At 31.8% G+C, this 17,563-nt stretch overlaps 1 protein-coding gene and 2 long non-coding RNA genes across 5 annotated transcripts in view; 2 read left to right on the forward strand and 1 right to left on the reverse strand.

The window, feature by feature from the left end:
• LOC126673966 (probable 3-hydroxyisobutyryl-CoA hydrolase 3) overlaps positions 1 to 16,462 on the forward strand; it is a 61,653-nt gene extending 45,191 nt beyond the window's left edge. For both annotated transcript variants that reach the window (XM_050368303.2, XM_050368304.2), the window contains 3 exons: positions 189 to 287; positions 14,442 to 14,483; positions 16,173 to 16,462. In XM_050368303.2, the coding sequence (XP_050224260.1) occupies positions 189 to 287; positions 14,442 to 14,483; positions 16,173 to 16,313 (282 nt within the window). In that variant the 3' untranslated portion in view covers positions 16,314 to 16,462. The remainder of the gene's footprint in view (positions 1 to 188; positions 288 to 14,441; positions 14,484 to 16,172) is intronic.
• On the reverse strand, positions 982 to 3,630 carry LOC126673969 (uncharacterized). Its single transcript, XR_007639422.2, has 3 exons — positions 2,889 to 3,630; positions 1,467 to 1,541; positions 982 to 1,071 (listed from the first exon to the last, which is right to left on the reverse strand). It is a non-coding gene; the product is annotated as an uncharacterized LOC126673969 (long non-coding RNA).
• Positions 5,384 to 8,156, forward strand: LOC126673968 (uncharacterized). Of its 2 annotated transcripts, XR_007639421.2 has the most exons (4): positions 5,384 to 5,661; positions 5,741 to 5,818; positions 7,271 to 7,344; positions 7,748 to 8,156. It is a non-coding gene; the product is annotated as an uncharacterized LOC126673968 (long non-coding RNA). The 2 variants fall into 2 exon arrangements; XR_007639420.2 differs by having other exon boundaries at positions 5,387 to 5,661; positions 7,271 to 8,156.
• Positions 16,463 to 17,563: the final 1,101 nt, after the last annotated feature.

Below are 17,563 nucleotides of genomic sequence, written 5' to 3' on the forward strand. Positions count from 1 at the left end.
ATAACTTCAAAAAGCTATATTTTAATGCATAATATCACGTGGTATTTAAGTAATTTTTAAAATTGGCTAGAAGTTGCTGTTAAATTTTAAATTGGGTTAAAATAAAGAAAGTTACCAAATTTGGTTAGACGTGAAAAAAGTAGAGAAGATTTGGATCTATTTACTCAAACAAATATACTTTATGGCAGGAAAATGAGGCAAAAAACAAAGAGGAGAATTGGGTTATTAGAGCAATAAAGTCCATGAAATCAGCCAGCCCTACAAGCCTCAAAATTACTTTAAGATCGGTTAGTAATTTCATACAACCAAAAAAGTGGATATATTGATTATATTTTGAAAAGAATTGATATATTACGGTGGATATATTTAGAAATTTAGAATTCTTTCTGTAATTTTGTTTAGTTTTGCCTTGCAAAACTTTGTGCCTCCCACTATTGTGGTTGAGCTAATATATTATCATTTACCAAAAAACAAAGAATTGATATATTACGGTTAACCTACTAGAAAAAAAGCATTTTAGCAACGGATTTTTCCGTCTAAAAGTTGAAATCCGTTGGTAAATTAAGTTTTCTGTTGGTAAAAAGTTGAAATCCGTCACCGAAAAATTAATTATAAAAAAAACTAACATATGAAAAGTATATGTTTTAGATAAGAGAAGTGTCAGGACCCAATTTCATGGATCGCGACCGGCGCTAGGGTATGGGTATGGTCGTACCAAAACCCGTAGCAAGCCTCGCGGATAACCTTATATACAAATGAACCTGCAAGAAAACCACTGCTCGGGGGAAACCGAGACTCCAACCTAAGTCTAACAGTTTATACAACAGTTCTAATATCATAACTTGATAATAATCCGAAACTGTGAATCATGCCTCAAATATATTAATCCAATGTAACATGCGAAAGTATAATAATATAAAAGTCGTACCACTACGACAAACCAAAGTATAATAATCAAACACTATACTAGTGCTACTGCGGTCTAAGAGTTTAAAACAACAGACTAGTTTTATTGACATAAAAACCTCCAAGAATCAAGAATCGGAGTGGACCAGCTTTCAAATCATAAACCTGGAAAATTTGGAAAAACAACGGGGTCAGATATACTGAGATGAGTTCGCAATACTATTTACATTTATTAAGTTTAAAACCCTTAAATCAAAACATTTTATACTAATATAATATGATTATGGAAAACAGTATTGAAATGATCCCAGCGTAAGTATGACATAGCATACTGATAAACCCAGAGTGGACGGGAACATATCCTCGTCATATACCAGCGTAAGCAAGACTTTAGTCTGCCGATCCCAGAGTACTTACTGGTGCACACAGTCTCGATACAAGCCTATCGAGCAGCTCGTTTCAATCCAGATCCATAATCCGTAAAAACAGTTCAAAAGCATTTATAATATTAAAATATGATGCGGTACTTAATAAAGTGGTAAATAGCACTACAAACTCACTGCTTGCTTATCCACGTGAAATCTTGGCAAACAGCTAACCCTGCGTAGACTCCGAAGCACGAGCATTCGACGGGTCTAAAACAATGTATAAGTTAAAATCCATACAACCCCTAACTCTAAGAATACTAGACACCACATAGGACTAGCATCTTGAACACAACCAAAGTACAACACAAGTAAGGTAAACATCTATGTATCAAACAAACCAAAGAATTCATATCATTCACTTTAAACAATTTAGGCAAGTTAGCTTAGATGAGTTCGTATCCATAAAAACAAAACCGAAGTCCTTTTCATAACTTAAATAGTTCTTTTAAACCAAAGAGTTTCCCAGAGTAGTGTGTTAGCCTTAACTGCAGTATAGCTCAACACAACATGTCGGGCGACACAAGTCTAACCCGACCCAACCATAAGCCAAAGTGAAAACCAGAGTATAAAACCAATCCTTAAATAAAACCAAAGTCATTTGAAAATAAGAACTCAATCCATAGCTTAACAATGCCAACCTTAAAAGCAATAAATCATATAGCTTGCCAACACTTGACAAGTTTCACCCAAGGTATACATCACTTAAAAAGGCCATCTTAAATTCAATTAATAGGATTTAAACACCTTTTAAAGATTTAAACTCAAATCTAAAATATTAACTTAGATAGCCATAGCACCTTTGTAAAATTCACCATAACTTATATACCATAACAACCACTGATTTTTAAAACGACCCAAGGTAAACTATCATTTTATAAATGTCCAAAATAGTTTATAAAATGTATTTCCAGCCATTAACAATTTGATCAAAATCAAAATTAAGCCAAAGCACTCAAATAATCAAATTTGGCAATTTTGCCGAAAATTGCCTAAACTAGCCAAACGATTCAAAACCAACAATCGATGAACCAAAATATGTTACTACTGATTTAAAAACATAAAAACATCATATAGAAAATATTAGATCAGTAGATATAGCATTTGAAAACCATTTTGCAATCGTTGCGTTTAACTTTCGTAGAATTGTCAATTTCGCAAATCGTAGAGATTTTACAACACAAACCAATTTCAATTCTCATTTACAAATAAAAACTTTTTATATCAGTAGCTATTGATATAAGAACACTTAATAATCAATCAATTTGGATTCAACCATTAAATAATTCATTAAACGAATCCAATTCGCACAAGTCTAGAAATCGCCTATTCATTGTTTAATTACACCAATTCGTTATTGAATCATGCCAAACACTTTCCAAAACTTATAACATCAGATCATATATGTATAACCCATCATTTAATCATATAACATCAGTAGTTTAAACATAGCATATCAATAACGACGATTCAATCCATCAAAATCCTATATTATGCATTTCTAGGCAAAATCACACAACAACGAATCCATAAATCAATTAGGATTAAAAACATTACCTAAGAATGATGGACAAGATTATAATTGATGTATTAACCCAAGGTTCAAAGGGCTGGACCGAAATCAATTGGATCCACAAGCCACCAGCGAAGAACACAACGTAGAAATCGCGTAGATCTTGCGAGTATGATGAAAAATCAAGTTCTTAGCGTAATGAATCGCATCCGGGCTTGTTAGAACAAAGGAAATGTGTATTTTATATGAAGATATTCATTTTAGGGTTTGTGGAAAAGAAAAGGGGACTGCTCACATGAAAATATGGGTCTACTTATAGACTTATGCGGGCTTTACATGGGCTTTGATAAAAACCACGATTTAATTATCATTTTGAGAGTTAGAAGCATCCAAAAAAACGTGAAAATTTAAAACATGCTAGAATATACTCTTATGAACAACATATAAAAAAATGGGCCTGATCCGATATGTCAATTGGGAGATATCAACGTTTTACTAAAACAGGACAGTTCTGGAAAACATGCGAATGCTGTTTTGATATATACCCGAAAATAAATTGAATCAACATCAAACACATACGAGATCATGGGATACATATAAGACACTCAAAAAGACACAACCAAGGTATCACAAGTGTTACTTCTAACATATAACCATTCAGAATCAAGTTCAGAATCAAGTTCGAAACATAACAAGAAAAATATTGAAATGCAAAATAATAATGAATGCAAGAAAACAACCAATTTGTAACGGATAACCAAACTGACAAATCAAGTTTGAAAACACGGGGTATCACATTCTCCCCAACTTAAAAAAAAAATTCATCCTCGAATTAAACACAAAACACAATATACGCGCACAAAGCAACCAAAGTAAAACATATAACACAAATCCAAAGTACTAAAATAGCATCGAACATTCGAAGCAACACTAAACCTGACGTACCTCAAGCAATGAAAGATAACAATTCCACATAATGGACTCTGTCTCCTAAGTATGCTCCCCAACTATATAACCGAATAAAACTGAAACCATAGGCATACCTCCACTCATCAACCTACGCACTTGCACAACCACAACTCGACACGTTGTACCTCGAATGATAATTCAAATCACCACTTACATGAAACAACAACTCAAATTTTTACACCAAGTATGCGCAAAATTATAAATTCGACAGTTCAATACTCCAACTATTACCTAAGAATTATAAATTCGACAGTTCAATACATCAAGTCTAATTCGACAGTGCAAAATTATAAATTCGACACTTCAATACACCAAGTATGCGCAAAATTATAAATTCGACAGTTCAATACTCCAACTATAAACCTCCAAAATTATTCAACTATAAACATTAAACATGCTCACAAGGAAGGTTACTAAACTCGTTCGAGTTCTAATAGCTATTAAGACAACCTTAAGAAGGTTCAAGGACAAGCCCGAAACTCAAATCACAGATCTTACAATACCAAAATCTAACAATTCAAATGAAAACCTTGAAATCCCCATTAATAACATCATGCAATCCTTGCCACCTACTTAACATCTCTACACCTAGTATCTCATATCAAATATATAAATAAACTTGTTATAGTAAACGAACGGTCTAGTCAAAATTAACTAGATAAGGTTCTCGCCAATATAAATCAGCCAACTTTAAAACATTATGAAAATCGAGTTGTACACACGACAAGTACTAAGCTCGACAAGACCATCAACCTTAACGAATCAATAAACACATACTCACCTACCGACATTCCAAAGAATATATCACTTTAACCTATGATAACGAAATCTCCAAGTTACATACAAACCGACTCATTCAGAAAGATTCTTCCACTCATACCATAAGAAAGCATACAGCCCAAAGTTACCTAAGGTAATTAAATACCAATATACACCAATTTTGTTTCACAAACTAAATCTATGCCGCACATAAAAGCTTAAACAACCAAACAAAATGATATCAAATTTTTCAACAACAAAAATTCACAATCAATAGTATCGATCAACTAACCTTTATTGTCGAAACCTACTCATCACGATTCGCGAATCAGCTAACTCATAAATCCGAACCTACTGAAATTCTCAATATTGTTTCACCAAATATAACTGTAAACTTGCAAACAAGAGATCACCTAAATCACATTCACCAGTAATCGGGTCACTGGTTATGCTCAATACCAAACTTATCGGGAAATAATTCAAATTACAAAACATTACAACTTCACTCTTCTCTTTAAAAGACATTAATATCTTATAACTCCTTTTATATTTAAAACCAAAATACTTTTACTGTTGGGAAAACCTCCCGTTTGTAAACACATCAACATTTTCAATGTAATATCCCATATTTTTTCTTTTTAATTTTTTTAAATTATATTTTAATTTTAATTTTAATTTTTACATTCTGTCAAAGTTTAGGTAATTTATTATTATTATTAAATTAAAATATGTTAAGCATTTATTTTGTTTGATTTTGAAAAAATAAGTATTATTAAGTCTTGTATGAATAATTCATGCAAAATGCTTTGGCCCATTTTTTGTATGATAACTTTCCACGTTGGTGGCCCATTTGCTTGTAAATGGCCATATTATTCATTCCATTCAAAAAAAAATAAAAAATAAAAATAACAATTATGTTCTTCTTCTTTTGGTTATAGTAGCAGCTCAACATTGTTACGTTTCTTTTAGCAAATCCTATTCATTCAATCGCTTTCTATTAAACCCTAGCCGTCTCACTTACAATCAAAACGCTGAAATCTTACATCTCAAATTCTCTAGTAATCCTCTCAATATCCTTTGCAAATTTCGGTAAGTTTTCAAAACGTAATTTCAGCTTTAGTTCAATAATCGATACCATCGTATTTTGATCAGTTCTAATTCGTTTCAGCTTTAAATTGAGACCCGTCTTGTTCCCGTGATAGTAGACTCACGCCTCTACGATTCTCATGTTCGTTTTCGCCAAACGGTACGCAAATATTTCTGTTTCGTTCGCCGCCGTTTCACCGTTTTGAATTTTCTAAGCTGTTGTTCTTTATTCAGTTCTGCCGATTTTGCTACTTTTACCATTGTTATGATTTTTGAGTTTTGATGACTATAAGCCCACCTATTGTTAGTTCGTATCTGAATCGTTAAGAATTGTGATTTGTTCCATTGTTGATCTTCACCATTTGATTTGTTCTTGACTACGTTGTGCGTGAATCGCTGCAAATTATCCTAAGATGTGCTTATGTGACTTCCGAAATGTTTTGATACATTGATTATTTGAGTTTCTGTGTTATGTTATTATTTGAGGGTTTGGTTTGAAAACTTGTTCATTGTCTGGGTTCAGAAGTTTGTCGATATCTCATGTTAATGATGAAGGAGTTGGCAGGTTTGGGTTCTATTTAAACATATTAGGCCTTAATTATTGATTGATATGTTTTCATGATTAATGATTGGTGGGTTTGTTATTGAAAGTGGCGGCAAGATTATGTTCAATTGTTTAGGGCAATTGCTGTGTTATTTATGGGGTTAAATTCCATCTAAATCCCTTAATTTGCTTAGCTCTTCATAAATGGATTTGGTTCTTTGATTAGTTGTTCTTTTTGAATTATAAAAAGGGTATTGATTAATTTTAATTGACGATTGAAACCGAACTTTTAAATACCATTTTAATTTCTTAATTAGTAATTAGTTAGTATTATTTTATAAATAAAAATAATATTATTGATTTGATTTTAATTTGATTATTATATTTGAAATGATATTTATTTTAATCTTTTAAAATCGAATAATTACTTGGGTAATTATCGTTTTTGAGAATTATGGCTTGTTGTGCTAGTTTGGCTAAAGTTACGTTTTAACTTTTAAGACTTCTTCTTCACTTATTTTAGTTAAGTATTTGGTGGTAACTTGGGTTACTTGGAGTTAAAGCTATTGAGTTCCGTTTTAAATATTGATTTATTATTTTATCAAAGTTGATTTTATAATCATAAAATATGGTTTATAATTGGATATGATTATATTTATTTTATCAAAGTAATTTTTGGGAATTATAAACTCTGGTTTATATTTTGATAAAATATTTTGGGTCGAGTTAGACTTGGGTCACCCGACATGTGAGGTAGCTTGGTAGTTATTGGTAACTCGGCTAACCTAATAATTGAGGAAATGGATTTAAATTATTATTTAAATATTATTTAAGTAATATTTTTTCGAAACAGATTTTAAAGCGGGAACCCAATAGACTTGACTTATTAATTTTGGGTATTGTGTTTACTCAAGGTGGATCGTATTTTGACTCGGGTCATTATGTCATTAATTGTTCTTTTTGCTTTGGCTATGCTTATGCGAGACTTGGTATGGTGCTAGTCCTATGTGGTGTCTAGTATTCTTAGAATTAGGGGTTGAATGGATTTTAACTTATATATTGTTTTAGACCCGTCGACTGCTCGTGCTTCGGAGTCTATGCAGGGTTAGCTGTTTGCCAAGATTCACGTGGATAAGCAAGCAGTGAGTTTGTAGTGCTATTTACCGCTTTATTAAGTACCGCATCATATTTTAATATTATAAATGTTTGTGAACTGTTTTTACGGATTATGGATCTGGATTGAAACGAGCTACTCGATAGGCTTGTATCGAGACTGTGTGCACCGGTAAGTACTCTGGGAAACGGCAGACTAAAGTCTTGCTTACGCTGGTATATTTATATGACGAGGATTTGTTCCCGTCCACTCTGGGTTTATCGGTATGCTATGTCATACTTACGCTGGGATCATTTCAATACTGTTTTCCATAATCATATTATATTAGTATAAAAATGTTTTGATTTAAGGGTTTTAAACTTAATAAATGTAAATAATATTGCGAACTCATCTCAGTATATCTGACCCCGTTGTTTTCCCAAATTTTCCAGGTTTATGATTTGAAAGCTGGTCCACTCCGATTCTTTTGATTCCTCGGAGGTTTTATTGTTATTAAACTAGTTTCTGTTTTCAAACTCTTAGACCGCAGTAGAACTAGTTTATATATTACATTTGTTATTACATTAGGATTGTCAATTAGACTGATTATTTATTATTAGCATGTTTACACTGGAATATTTTATTATTATATTTAAGGCATGCTGTGGAATATTTCAGATACTTAAATTATTTATATTAGAACTGTAATATAAATTGCTATGCTTTGGTTGGAGTCTCGGTTGCCTCCGAGCAGTTTTCTGCAGGTTTAAATATTTAATTGTTTTCCGCAAGGCTTGCTACGGGTTTTGGTACAACCATACCCATACCCTAGCGCCGGTCACGATTCATGAAATTGGGTCGTGACATTCAAAATATTTGTATTTTCAATATCTTAGTTACACCTTACTTTTTAATAAGTTTACAAAAAAAAAAAAATTCGTTCAACTGACAAAATTACTATCCCCTTTAATTCAAACTTGATAAAATTTGATCCTTTTGTCAAAATGGAAAAATATTTATAAAGAAAATTTCTTTGTTCACACAATATTTTACATGAGTAATACCAAAACATTTAAACAAAGTAGACTATGTAAAAACAAACTTTTTAAAATCACGGCGTATACACACGTGAAGCATAACCAAATCCTTTAATCCAACAATCCTCAAATCATAAATTAGAAGCTAACACGTAAGCCTTCCAATCCGACCTCAAAATCCTACCACACTTATAGCAACAATAACCGAGCGCAACCTTATATCCAATACAAATTCCCATGAAACACAGTTATTCAAATAACATAAAACTGATCATGGCAACGCAATCGTCCGTAATTCACCACTATCATCACAGAGTATTTGTCTAGCTACCTTTAGGTAAATTTTAATACTATTTGAAATCCATCAACTTTATAAATAAATTTTATCACAATGTGACTCGCGAGTTCGTTTCAAAACATTATTCTAAAAATATTTCATCGGTAAAATCTCTTTTTACATAATTGTGCGCCAGGGTGATGACATCTCTCATCCCCAAAGAGTTGCATCCTACTCTAATCATTTCTATGCACGTGATGCATGTACTATTATGCATGTATCAATTGTTAATTTTCTTTTATTTTATTGAACATACTCTGTGCTCAATGTAATTCCCTATTCGTGACATACAAAAATGCATGTTCATGGTATGTCTGGGCACAATTACGTGATAAAAACATTTCAAATACTCTAACAAATATTCATATGAAATCAATTACTCGATAAAACATTTGCTAGACATTACCCTCTGTGAGATGTGCACTCGATAGCCTCAAAATATTTCTCAAACCCCATTCTCGCAATTCACTAATCATACAATACTATCATCATAATTCAAACCGATAACTACTATAAAATCTCTTATAAGACAATAAACTCCCAATAAGCTTAAACTTAACTCAAGGAAAAACAATACATCACATACGTTTTTACAAAACAAACCACCAATTCCCGCATCGCATCATCCAATCTTGACGAAAAACACCAGTGTATTAATACACCAATCTATCTCTTCGAATAAGGATTTCCAACCTCCTTGTTCAGAATAATCAAAAACCACCAAGGAAACGTTTTCTTCATCTTACTCATATCAAAACCCTAAGACTTCTATCCACAAAACAACACACTAGATCCAGCGTAATCCGAAACTGAAACTAAAGCAATACAGGGTCTAAACGAAGGTCCTACTCACAATTAAAAACCAACATCGAGGTTACGCCAAACAAACACCTGATAGCAACGACCTCATATGCTATCCGCACAATGAGACAAACAAGATAAAACAACTAACATAGAAAACTTAGCCAATATACGAAGCATACTAACACGAAGCAACACAAAAAAGATGTGATTTCCACCTAATCATAAATCACCCAAGCATGCCTTAACCCGTATTTAACCCAAACATCTTGCCATATAACAAATCATAAACATTGTAGGCAACTAACATGCTATCAAAAGAAACGAGCATGCAACATCCAATTAATCATTATATATCTACCGACATGGTATACAAAACCCATATAACCTAATTAGATCTCAAATCTTAAAATAAAACATGCCATAGCATACTCAGAATCGTAAAAATATTATCAACATGTAATAAATCATCGATCAAGAGTACGTATTAAAATTCATTTTGAAATATAAAATCACCCACAAAAGGTTTCAAGTCTAACTGAGCCCCACGGTTTAAAACAAATTGATTTTCGGAAAACTTCCTTCTATAAACCAATTAATTAAAATTTTCCAGTGTATCTTAATCCACAAAACCATCAAGTTAGCCGAGTCATTACAACTACCAAGCTCAACTTCCAAATTTGGGTGACCCAAGTTAAACTCGAAATAATCTTTTATAAAACGTATCCAAAACATTTGTAAATCCGAAAAACGTTTTTTAATAAAAACACAATCTTTTCAAAATAAGAGCTCAAGCAACCCAAGTATCAAAAATTATCTCAAAAATTTAAGTGAGAAAATATTTGATCTCAAACAATCATTCTGTAAGCACCTAAGCAAGCCAAACATAGTTACCAAACATATGACCAAACGACGCTTCAAACGTCGACATACCACAACATGGTAAAATAACATCCAAAAATATTAATTTTTCAATACGGTGGGAAAATCTCATAAATAATATTATTTTGTAAACAATCGTTTGTCAACACCAAGTCAAACGTAAGATTCTAAGATACGAAAAATTCTTTTTACTTGAAAAGAAATAAAAAAAATCACACACATATGTTTTTAAAACCAGACTTCTCTTCCGATTCTCGTGTCAAAACACAAATCAAATCAAAATATTTTTTCCATAAAACCAACGCGTGACCAAACAACGTGTAGCCACAACACATGCTTAAAGATTTATCACAAAATCCTTTAAAAACCACATAAGGCCAACGCCTAACGTATCATAGTACGTGCCAACCTATTTAGCACCCAACAAACACAGCCAAAACAAATGTACTCACCAACGAGGTGAAAGCAACCCAAATATAATCAAAATCATCCAAGGTCTAAAAGCTAACAACTAATCACTCAAAGTAAACATCATATATGGCACAACAGCCAACAAAGCATCACCCGAAGTAAACACCATATAAGGCACAACAGCCAACCAAAAAATCATCCAAAGTATATCTCATATATGGCACAACGGCCAACGGATCACCCAATGTTTAAGCAATAAACATTATAAAGTAAAGCATCAGTAACACATAAGACCGACCCTCGACATTCCTATAGATGAAGGTAGAAAATTTTAAAAACAAAAGATGACGTATCAAAAGACAAGACTTGAATCCTAATTCCGCAGTAGATCCTATGACATGACAAAAAAAACACTTAACATGCCTCAAAGCGATAAACGCATAACATGCAATTATTTGGCCTTAGTTCGAAACTAAAGCTCTGATACCAACTTTGTCACGACCCAATTTCATGGATCGCGACCGGCGCTAGGGTATGGGTATGGTCGTACCAAAACCCGTAGCAAGCCTCGCGGATAACCTTATATACAAATAAACCTGCAAGAAAACCACTGCTCGGGGGAAACCGAGACTCCAACCTAAGTCTAACAGTTTATACAACAGTTCTAATATCATAACTTGATAATAATCCGAAACTGTGAATCATGCCTCAAATATAATAATCCAATGTAACATGCCAAAGTATAATAATATAAAAGTCGTACCACTACGACAAACCAAAGTATAATAATCAAACACTATACTAGTGCTACTGCGGTCTAAGAGTTTAAAACAACAGACTAGTTTTATTGACATAAAAACCTCCAAGAATCAAGAATCGGAGTGGACCAGCTTTCAAATCATAAACTTGGAAAATTTGGAAAAACAACGGGGTCAGATATACTGAGATGAGTTCGCAATACTATTTACATTTATTAAGTTTAAAACCCTTAAATCAAAACATTTTATACTAATATAATATGATTATGGAAAACAGTATTGAAATGATCCCAGCGTAAGTATGACATAGCATACTGATAAACCCAGAGTGGACGGGAACATATCCTCGTCATATACCAGCGTAAGCAAGACTTTAGTCTGCCGATCCCAGAGTACTTACTGGTGCACACAGTCTCGATACAAGCCTATCGAGCAGCTCGTTTCAATCCAGATCCATAATCCGTAAAAACAGTTCAAAAGCATTTATAATATTAAAATATGATGCGGTACTTAATAAAGTGGTAAATAGCACTACAAACTCACTGCTTGCTTATCCACGTGAAATCTTGGCAAACAGCTAACCCTGCGTAGACTCCGAAGCACGAGCATTCGACGGGTCTAAAACAATGTATAAGTTAAAATCCATACAACCCCTAACTCTAAGAATACTAGACACCACATAGGACTAGCATCTTGAACACAACCAAAGTACAACACAAGTAAGGTAAACATCTATGTATCAAACAAACCAAAGAATTCATATCATTCACTTTAAACAATTTAGGCAAGTTAGCTTAGATGAGTTCGTATCCATAAAAACAAAACCGAAGTCCTTTTCATAACTTAAATAGTTCTTTTAAACCAAAGAGTTTCCCAGAGTAGTGTGTTAGCCTTAACTGCAGTATAGCTCAACACAACATGTCGGGCGACACAAGTCTAACCCGACCCAACCATAAGCCAAAGTGAAAACCAGAGTATAAAACCAATCCTTAAATAAAACCAAAGTCATTTGAAAATAAGAACTCAATCCATAGCTTAACAATGCCAACCTTAAAAGCAATAAATCATATAGCTTGCCAACACTTGACAAGTTTCACCCAAGGTATACATCACTTAAAAAGGCCATCTTAAATTCAATTAATAGGATTTAAACACCTTTTAAAGATTTAAACTCAAATCTAAAATATTAACTTAGATAGCCATAGCACCTTTGTAAAATTCACCATAACTTATATACCATAACAACCACTGATTTTTAAAACGACCCAAGGTAAACTATCATTTTATAAATGTCCAAAATAGTTTATAAAATGTATTTCCAGCCATTAACAATTTGATCAAAATCAAAATTAAGCCAAAGCACTCAAATAATCAAATTTGGCAATTTTGCCGAAAATTGCCTAAACTAGCCAAACGATTCAAAACCAACAATCGATGAACCAAAATATGTTACTACTGATTTAAAAACATAAAAACATCATATAGAAAATATTAGATCAGTAGATATAGCATTTGAAAACCATTTTGCAATCGTTGCGTTTAACTTTCGTAGAATTGTCAATTTCGCAAATCGTAGAGATTTTACAACACAAACCAATTTCAATTCTCATTTACAAATAAAAACTTTTTATATCAGTAGCTATTGATATAAGAACACTTAATAATCAATCAATTTGGATTCAACCATTAAATAATTCATTAAACGAATCCAATTCGCACAAGTCTAGAAATCGCCTATTCATTGTTTAATTACACCAATTCGTTATTGAATCATGCCAAACACTTTCCAAAACTTATAACATCAGATCATATATGTATAACCCATCATTTAATCATATAACATCAGTAGTTTAAACATAGCATATCAATAACGACGATTCAATCCATCAAAATCCTATATTATGCATTTCTAGGCAAAATCACACAACAACGAATCCATAAATCAATTAGGATTAAAAACATTACCTAAGAATGATGGACAAGATTATAATTGATGTATTAACCCAAGGTTCAAAGGGCTGGACCGAAATCAATTGGATCCACAAGCCACCAGCGAAGAACACAACGTAGAAATCGCGTAGATCTTGCGAGTATGATGAAAAATCAAGTTCTTAGCGTAATGAATCGCATCCGGGCTTGTTAGAACAAAGGAAATGTGTATTTTATATGAAGATATTCGTTTTAGGGTTTGTGGAAAAGAAAAGGGGACTGCTCACATGAAAATATGGGTCTACTTATAGACTTATGCGGGCTTTACATGGGCTTTGATAAAAACCACGATTTAATTATCATTTTGAGAGTTAGAAGCATCCAAAAAAACGTGAAAATTTAAAACATGCTAGAATATACTCTTATGAACAACATATAAAAAAATGGGCCTGATCCGATATGTCAATTGGGAGATATCAACGTTTTACTAAAACAGGACAGTTCTGGAAAACATGCGAATGCTGTTTTGATATATACCCGAAAATAAATTGAATCAACATCAAACACATACGAGATCATGGGATACATATAAGACACTCAAAAAGACACAACCAAGGTATCACAAGTGTTACTTCTAACATATAACCATTCAAAATCAAGTTCAGAATCAAGTTCGAAACATAACAAGAAAAATGTTGAAATGCAAAATAATAATGAATGCAAGAAAACAACCAATTTGTAACGGATAACCAAACTGACAAATCAAGTTTGAAAACACGGGGTATCACAAGAAGCAGGAAAGCAGGACCTAAAGCCATGTTTAATTCGTGATTACACAATTCTTTGCAACATAATCAGAGCAACTGTTAGCAAGGATATTTATGAGGTAGATTAGTTATCTTAATTGTGATTTTCTTTAATATAATTATATTTGTTTCATTTTAATTTTTTTGAGAAATGTTTCATTATTTCTATTGCTCGCTAAATATAGGGATCAAGGGCAATGCTATTTGATAAGGATAAAAAACCAAAGGTATGTATATGTATATATGTGCATACTTTGATAGTAGTTTATGGGGCTAATCCTCTAAAAATCCCCTCATCTTTCAACCCCCTTTCGTTTCACCCTCACCTTTCAAAATCCCCAATTTTATCCTAATTACCACCTTTCACTTTCAATTGCACCCTCGAAATATTAAATTAACCTTTTTTCACTCAAAAAATTTCGAATCAATATTTTTTATTTTTACTCATTTTCTAAATAGTACTAAATGTCAAAATTTCAACAATAAAAGCATCTTCTCTAAATAATATTTCAAAAATTACTAAATTTTACATTCACTTTTATTTAATTTTACCGTTTTAATTCCATAAAATTAATTAAATTAGATACCATTTATAATATTTGTTGAAATATAAAGTATTAATTTGAACTTTTTGCAGTAAAAATAGGTCAATTTAATATTTAAGGGTGTAATTGAAAGTGAAAGGTGGAAATTAGGGTAAAATTGGGGATTTTGAAAGGTGAGGGTGCAAATGAAAGAAAATTGAAAGGTGAGGGGTTTTTCAGGGGATTAGCCTAGTTTATGAGTAAAGCTGGGTTTAAAGGATAACCAATACACAAATTATATTTAATAAATAGCCTAGTCACTCAAAATATCTCATCTTTTAGTTGATGACCTTATTTTTTAAAAATTTAATTTTAGTTCATTTTCAATTTTCACTTTTAATTATAGCCCTTTGTCTAAGTTCGAGTTCAAAAAAATTCAAATAAACCTCTTATATTGCTTCATTTTTAGAATTTATTATAATAAAAATGCAAATTAGAGCAAATGAAATAATATAAACGAAATATTTGAACTTTTTTCACTCCAATTTGGACATTTGGCTATAATTGAAAATGAATATTGAAAAATTAGCCAAAGTTGAAAATATTAAAAGATGAGGGCATAAACAAAATAAAAAAAAAACAAAAAGGTGGATATTTATGAGTGATTAATCCTCAATAAACTGACCAATTATTCATTTATGTCTTTAAACTCTAACAAGTTAGTCACTTGCATACCTCATCTTTGATAATAACCATTTATAAACTTAAATTTAACTTTTTCGTTATATTTAAATGTTTTTAGCATAGTCACCATATTGTGCATGCATGTCACAAACATTTAGGAGCGTGTTGATTCTTCTACTAAGGTATAATTTTGCAAAAACAAAATGCCCAACATATCCATAACTTTGTATCATGAAATCAATTTAACTAAAATTTATTTTTAACGAGTAAGTCTATAGTAAATTACTACTAGTAATTTATATAAAAAATTAAAATAAGGAATATCGAATATAAATTTAATCTATAATATTACTTAAGCAAAGAAATAGAATACTTAAAAATAAAAGGGTTAAATGCACCAAAAATTACAAAATTTCGCGTGTTTTTGGTATTCAACACGACTTTTAATTTTGGCATAAAAGTACATGAAGTATCAAATTTTTGCATATAAGACCAAGTTTGCATTTTGTTTTTCAAAAAACAATGTCCAAAATGGTGCCCGTGTAATTATTACAAAAATCAGATAGTTAGTGTATTTTTATGCCAAAATTAAAAGTGGAGTTAAATACTAAAAACACGTAATAGTTGGTGATTTTTGGAAAAATTAAGCCAAAATAAAATAGATAAATTAGTTTTGTTTTACGATGAAGTTTGAACTTTGTACAACAGTGGGAGCCATCAAAACTAGAATTGGTGAGCGAAGAAATGGTGGACCGTTGTTTTGCTGGTATTGATGATGATGACTGGAAGTATTTGAAACTTCCACCTTCCAGAATCCCTCCATTAGAGTTTTTGAAGCCAAAGCTCTAAATGCTAAAATATATATTTATTCAATGGGTGTTATTGCAGATGTACGATAATTATTTCTGCAATTTTAATCTTCAATAATTATGTAATCTGTGGGTTAATATTTGTTGAAATATGTTTGAATAAGGGTGTAATAATGATAATATTTATCATTTTAAGTTTTAAGTTTGAGTGTGATTCACTATTTATAATTATTAGGATTTTAATAATTTTCAGTTCTCTAGCATGAGTAGATCAACAACCGTATATTGATTGAAGAATGAATGATTATTAACATTTATAGGTAACTTCTTGAAGTTGGAACTTTAATACTAATTCTCAGATTAATCGGAAAACATAGCTTGATGTGGTTTATATTAAATTGTATATTTGCTTAATTATAAGCAAATGTAATTGAAGTGTATATTGTCGTTTCTATTTCTTCATTATTTTGCCTAATCGAACTGCATGCATGTAACTAAATTTTTGTCATTTCAAATGGAGCTCGACACATTCCATTCATTTTGATTACATATTAATTTTAAGGCTTAATTGTAAACAATAACCCAAACCTCTATAACTTGTTGTAATTTAAATCAAAATTTTTAATTTTTACAATAATAACCAAATTATATTTTTTTGTTGCAATAATAGCCAAATTGATGGGCAAATTTGTTGTTTTGAATTAAAATTTATTAGGCAATTATTATTGCTGGTCCTGTAAGGCTGCTCAAGAGGGAGTGAATTGAGCTTTTCGAAAAATATACTAATAAGATTTATTTTAACAGATTCCAGAAATGTGAAGCTAATACTAACAAAGTATAAGCTAATCGGCAAAATAAGTAAAGTGCTGGAAAATAAATGACACAGAGATTTATAGTGGTTCAGCACCCGCTTACATCCACTCCCCAAGGTATCCCCACCTTGAGTATTCCACTATCAGTTTCTATTCCGGGCTAGAAACAAAAGCCTTGAAAATACAGCACTAAAAACTACCCTTTTCAGCATGATTTTCCTTCCCCTGGTTTTCCCAAGATCCAGAAATTCTACAACCAGTAAACTTATCACCTAGGTGTTTACAAAACCTTTCAACAACAGTTTGTTCTTTTCGGTGTATAAAACCCTCAAAAATACATATAAGCTAATAGGTATTTGAGTTTAAGAAACACCAACGAATGAAGCTCAGAAATATAGTGATTAAAAGATGGAGTAATGTATGAAAAGCTTTCTCTAACTAGAAGGAGTTTTTTTTCAGAAAAATCTCTCTTAAAAAA

Source organism: Mercurialis annua, linkage group LG3, assembly GCF_937616625.2.
Source record: "Mercurialis annua linkage group LG3, ddMerAnnu1.2, whole genome shotgun sequence".
NCBI classification, from domain to species: Eukaryota; Viridiplantae; Streptophyta; class Magnoliopsida; order Malpighiales; family Euphorbiaceae; genus Mercurialis; species Mercurialis annua.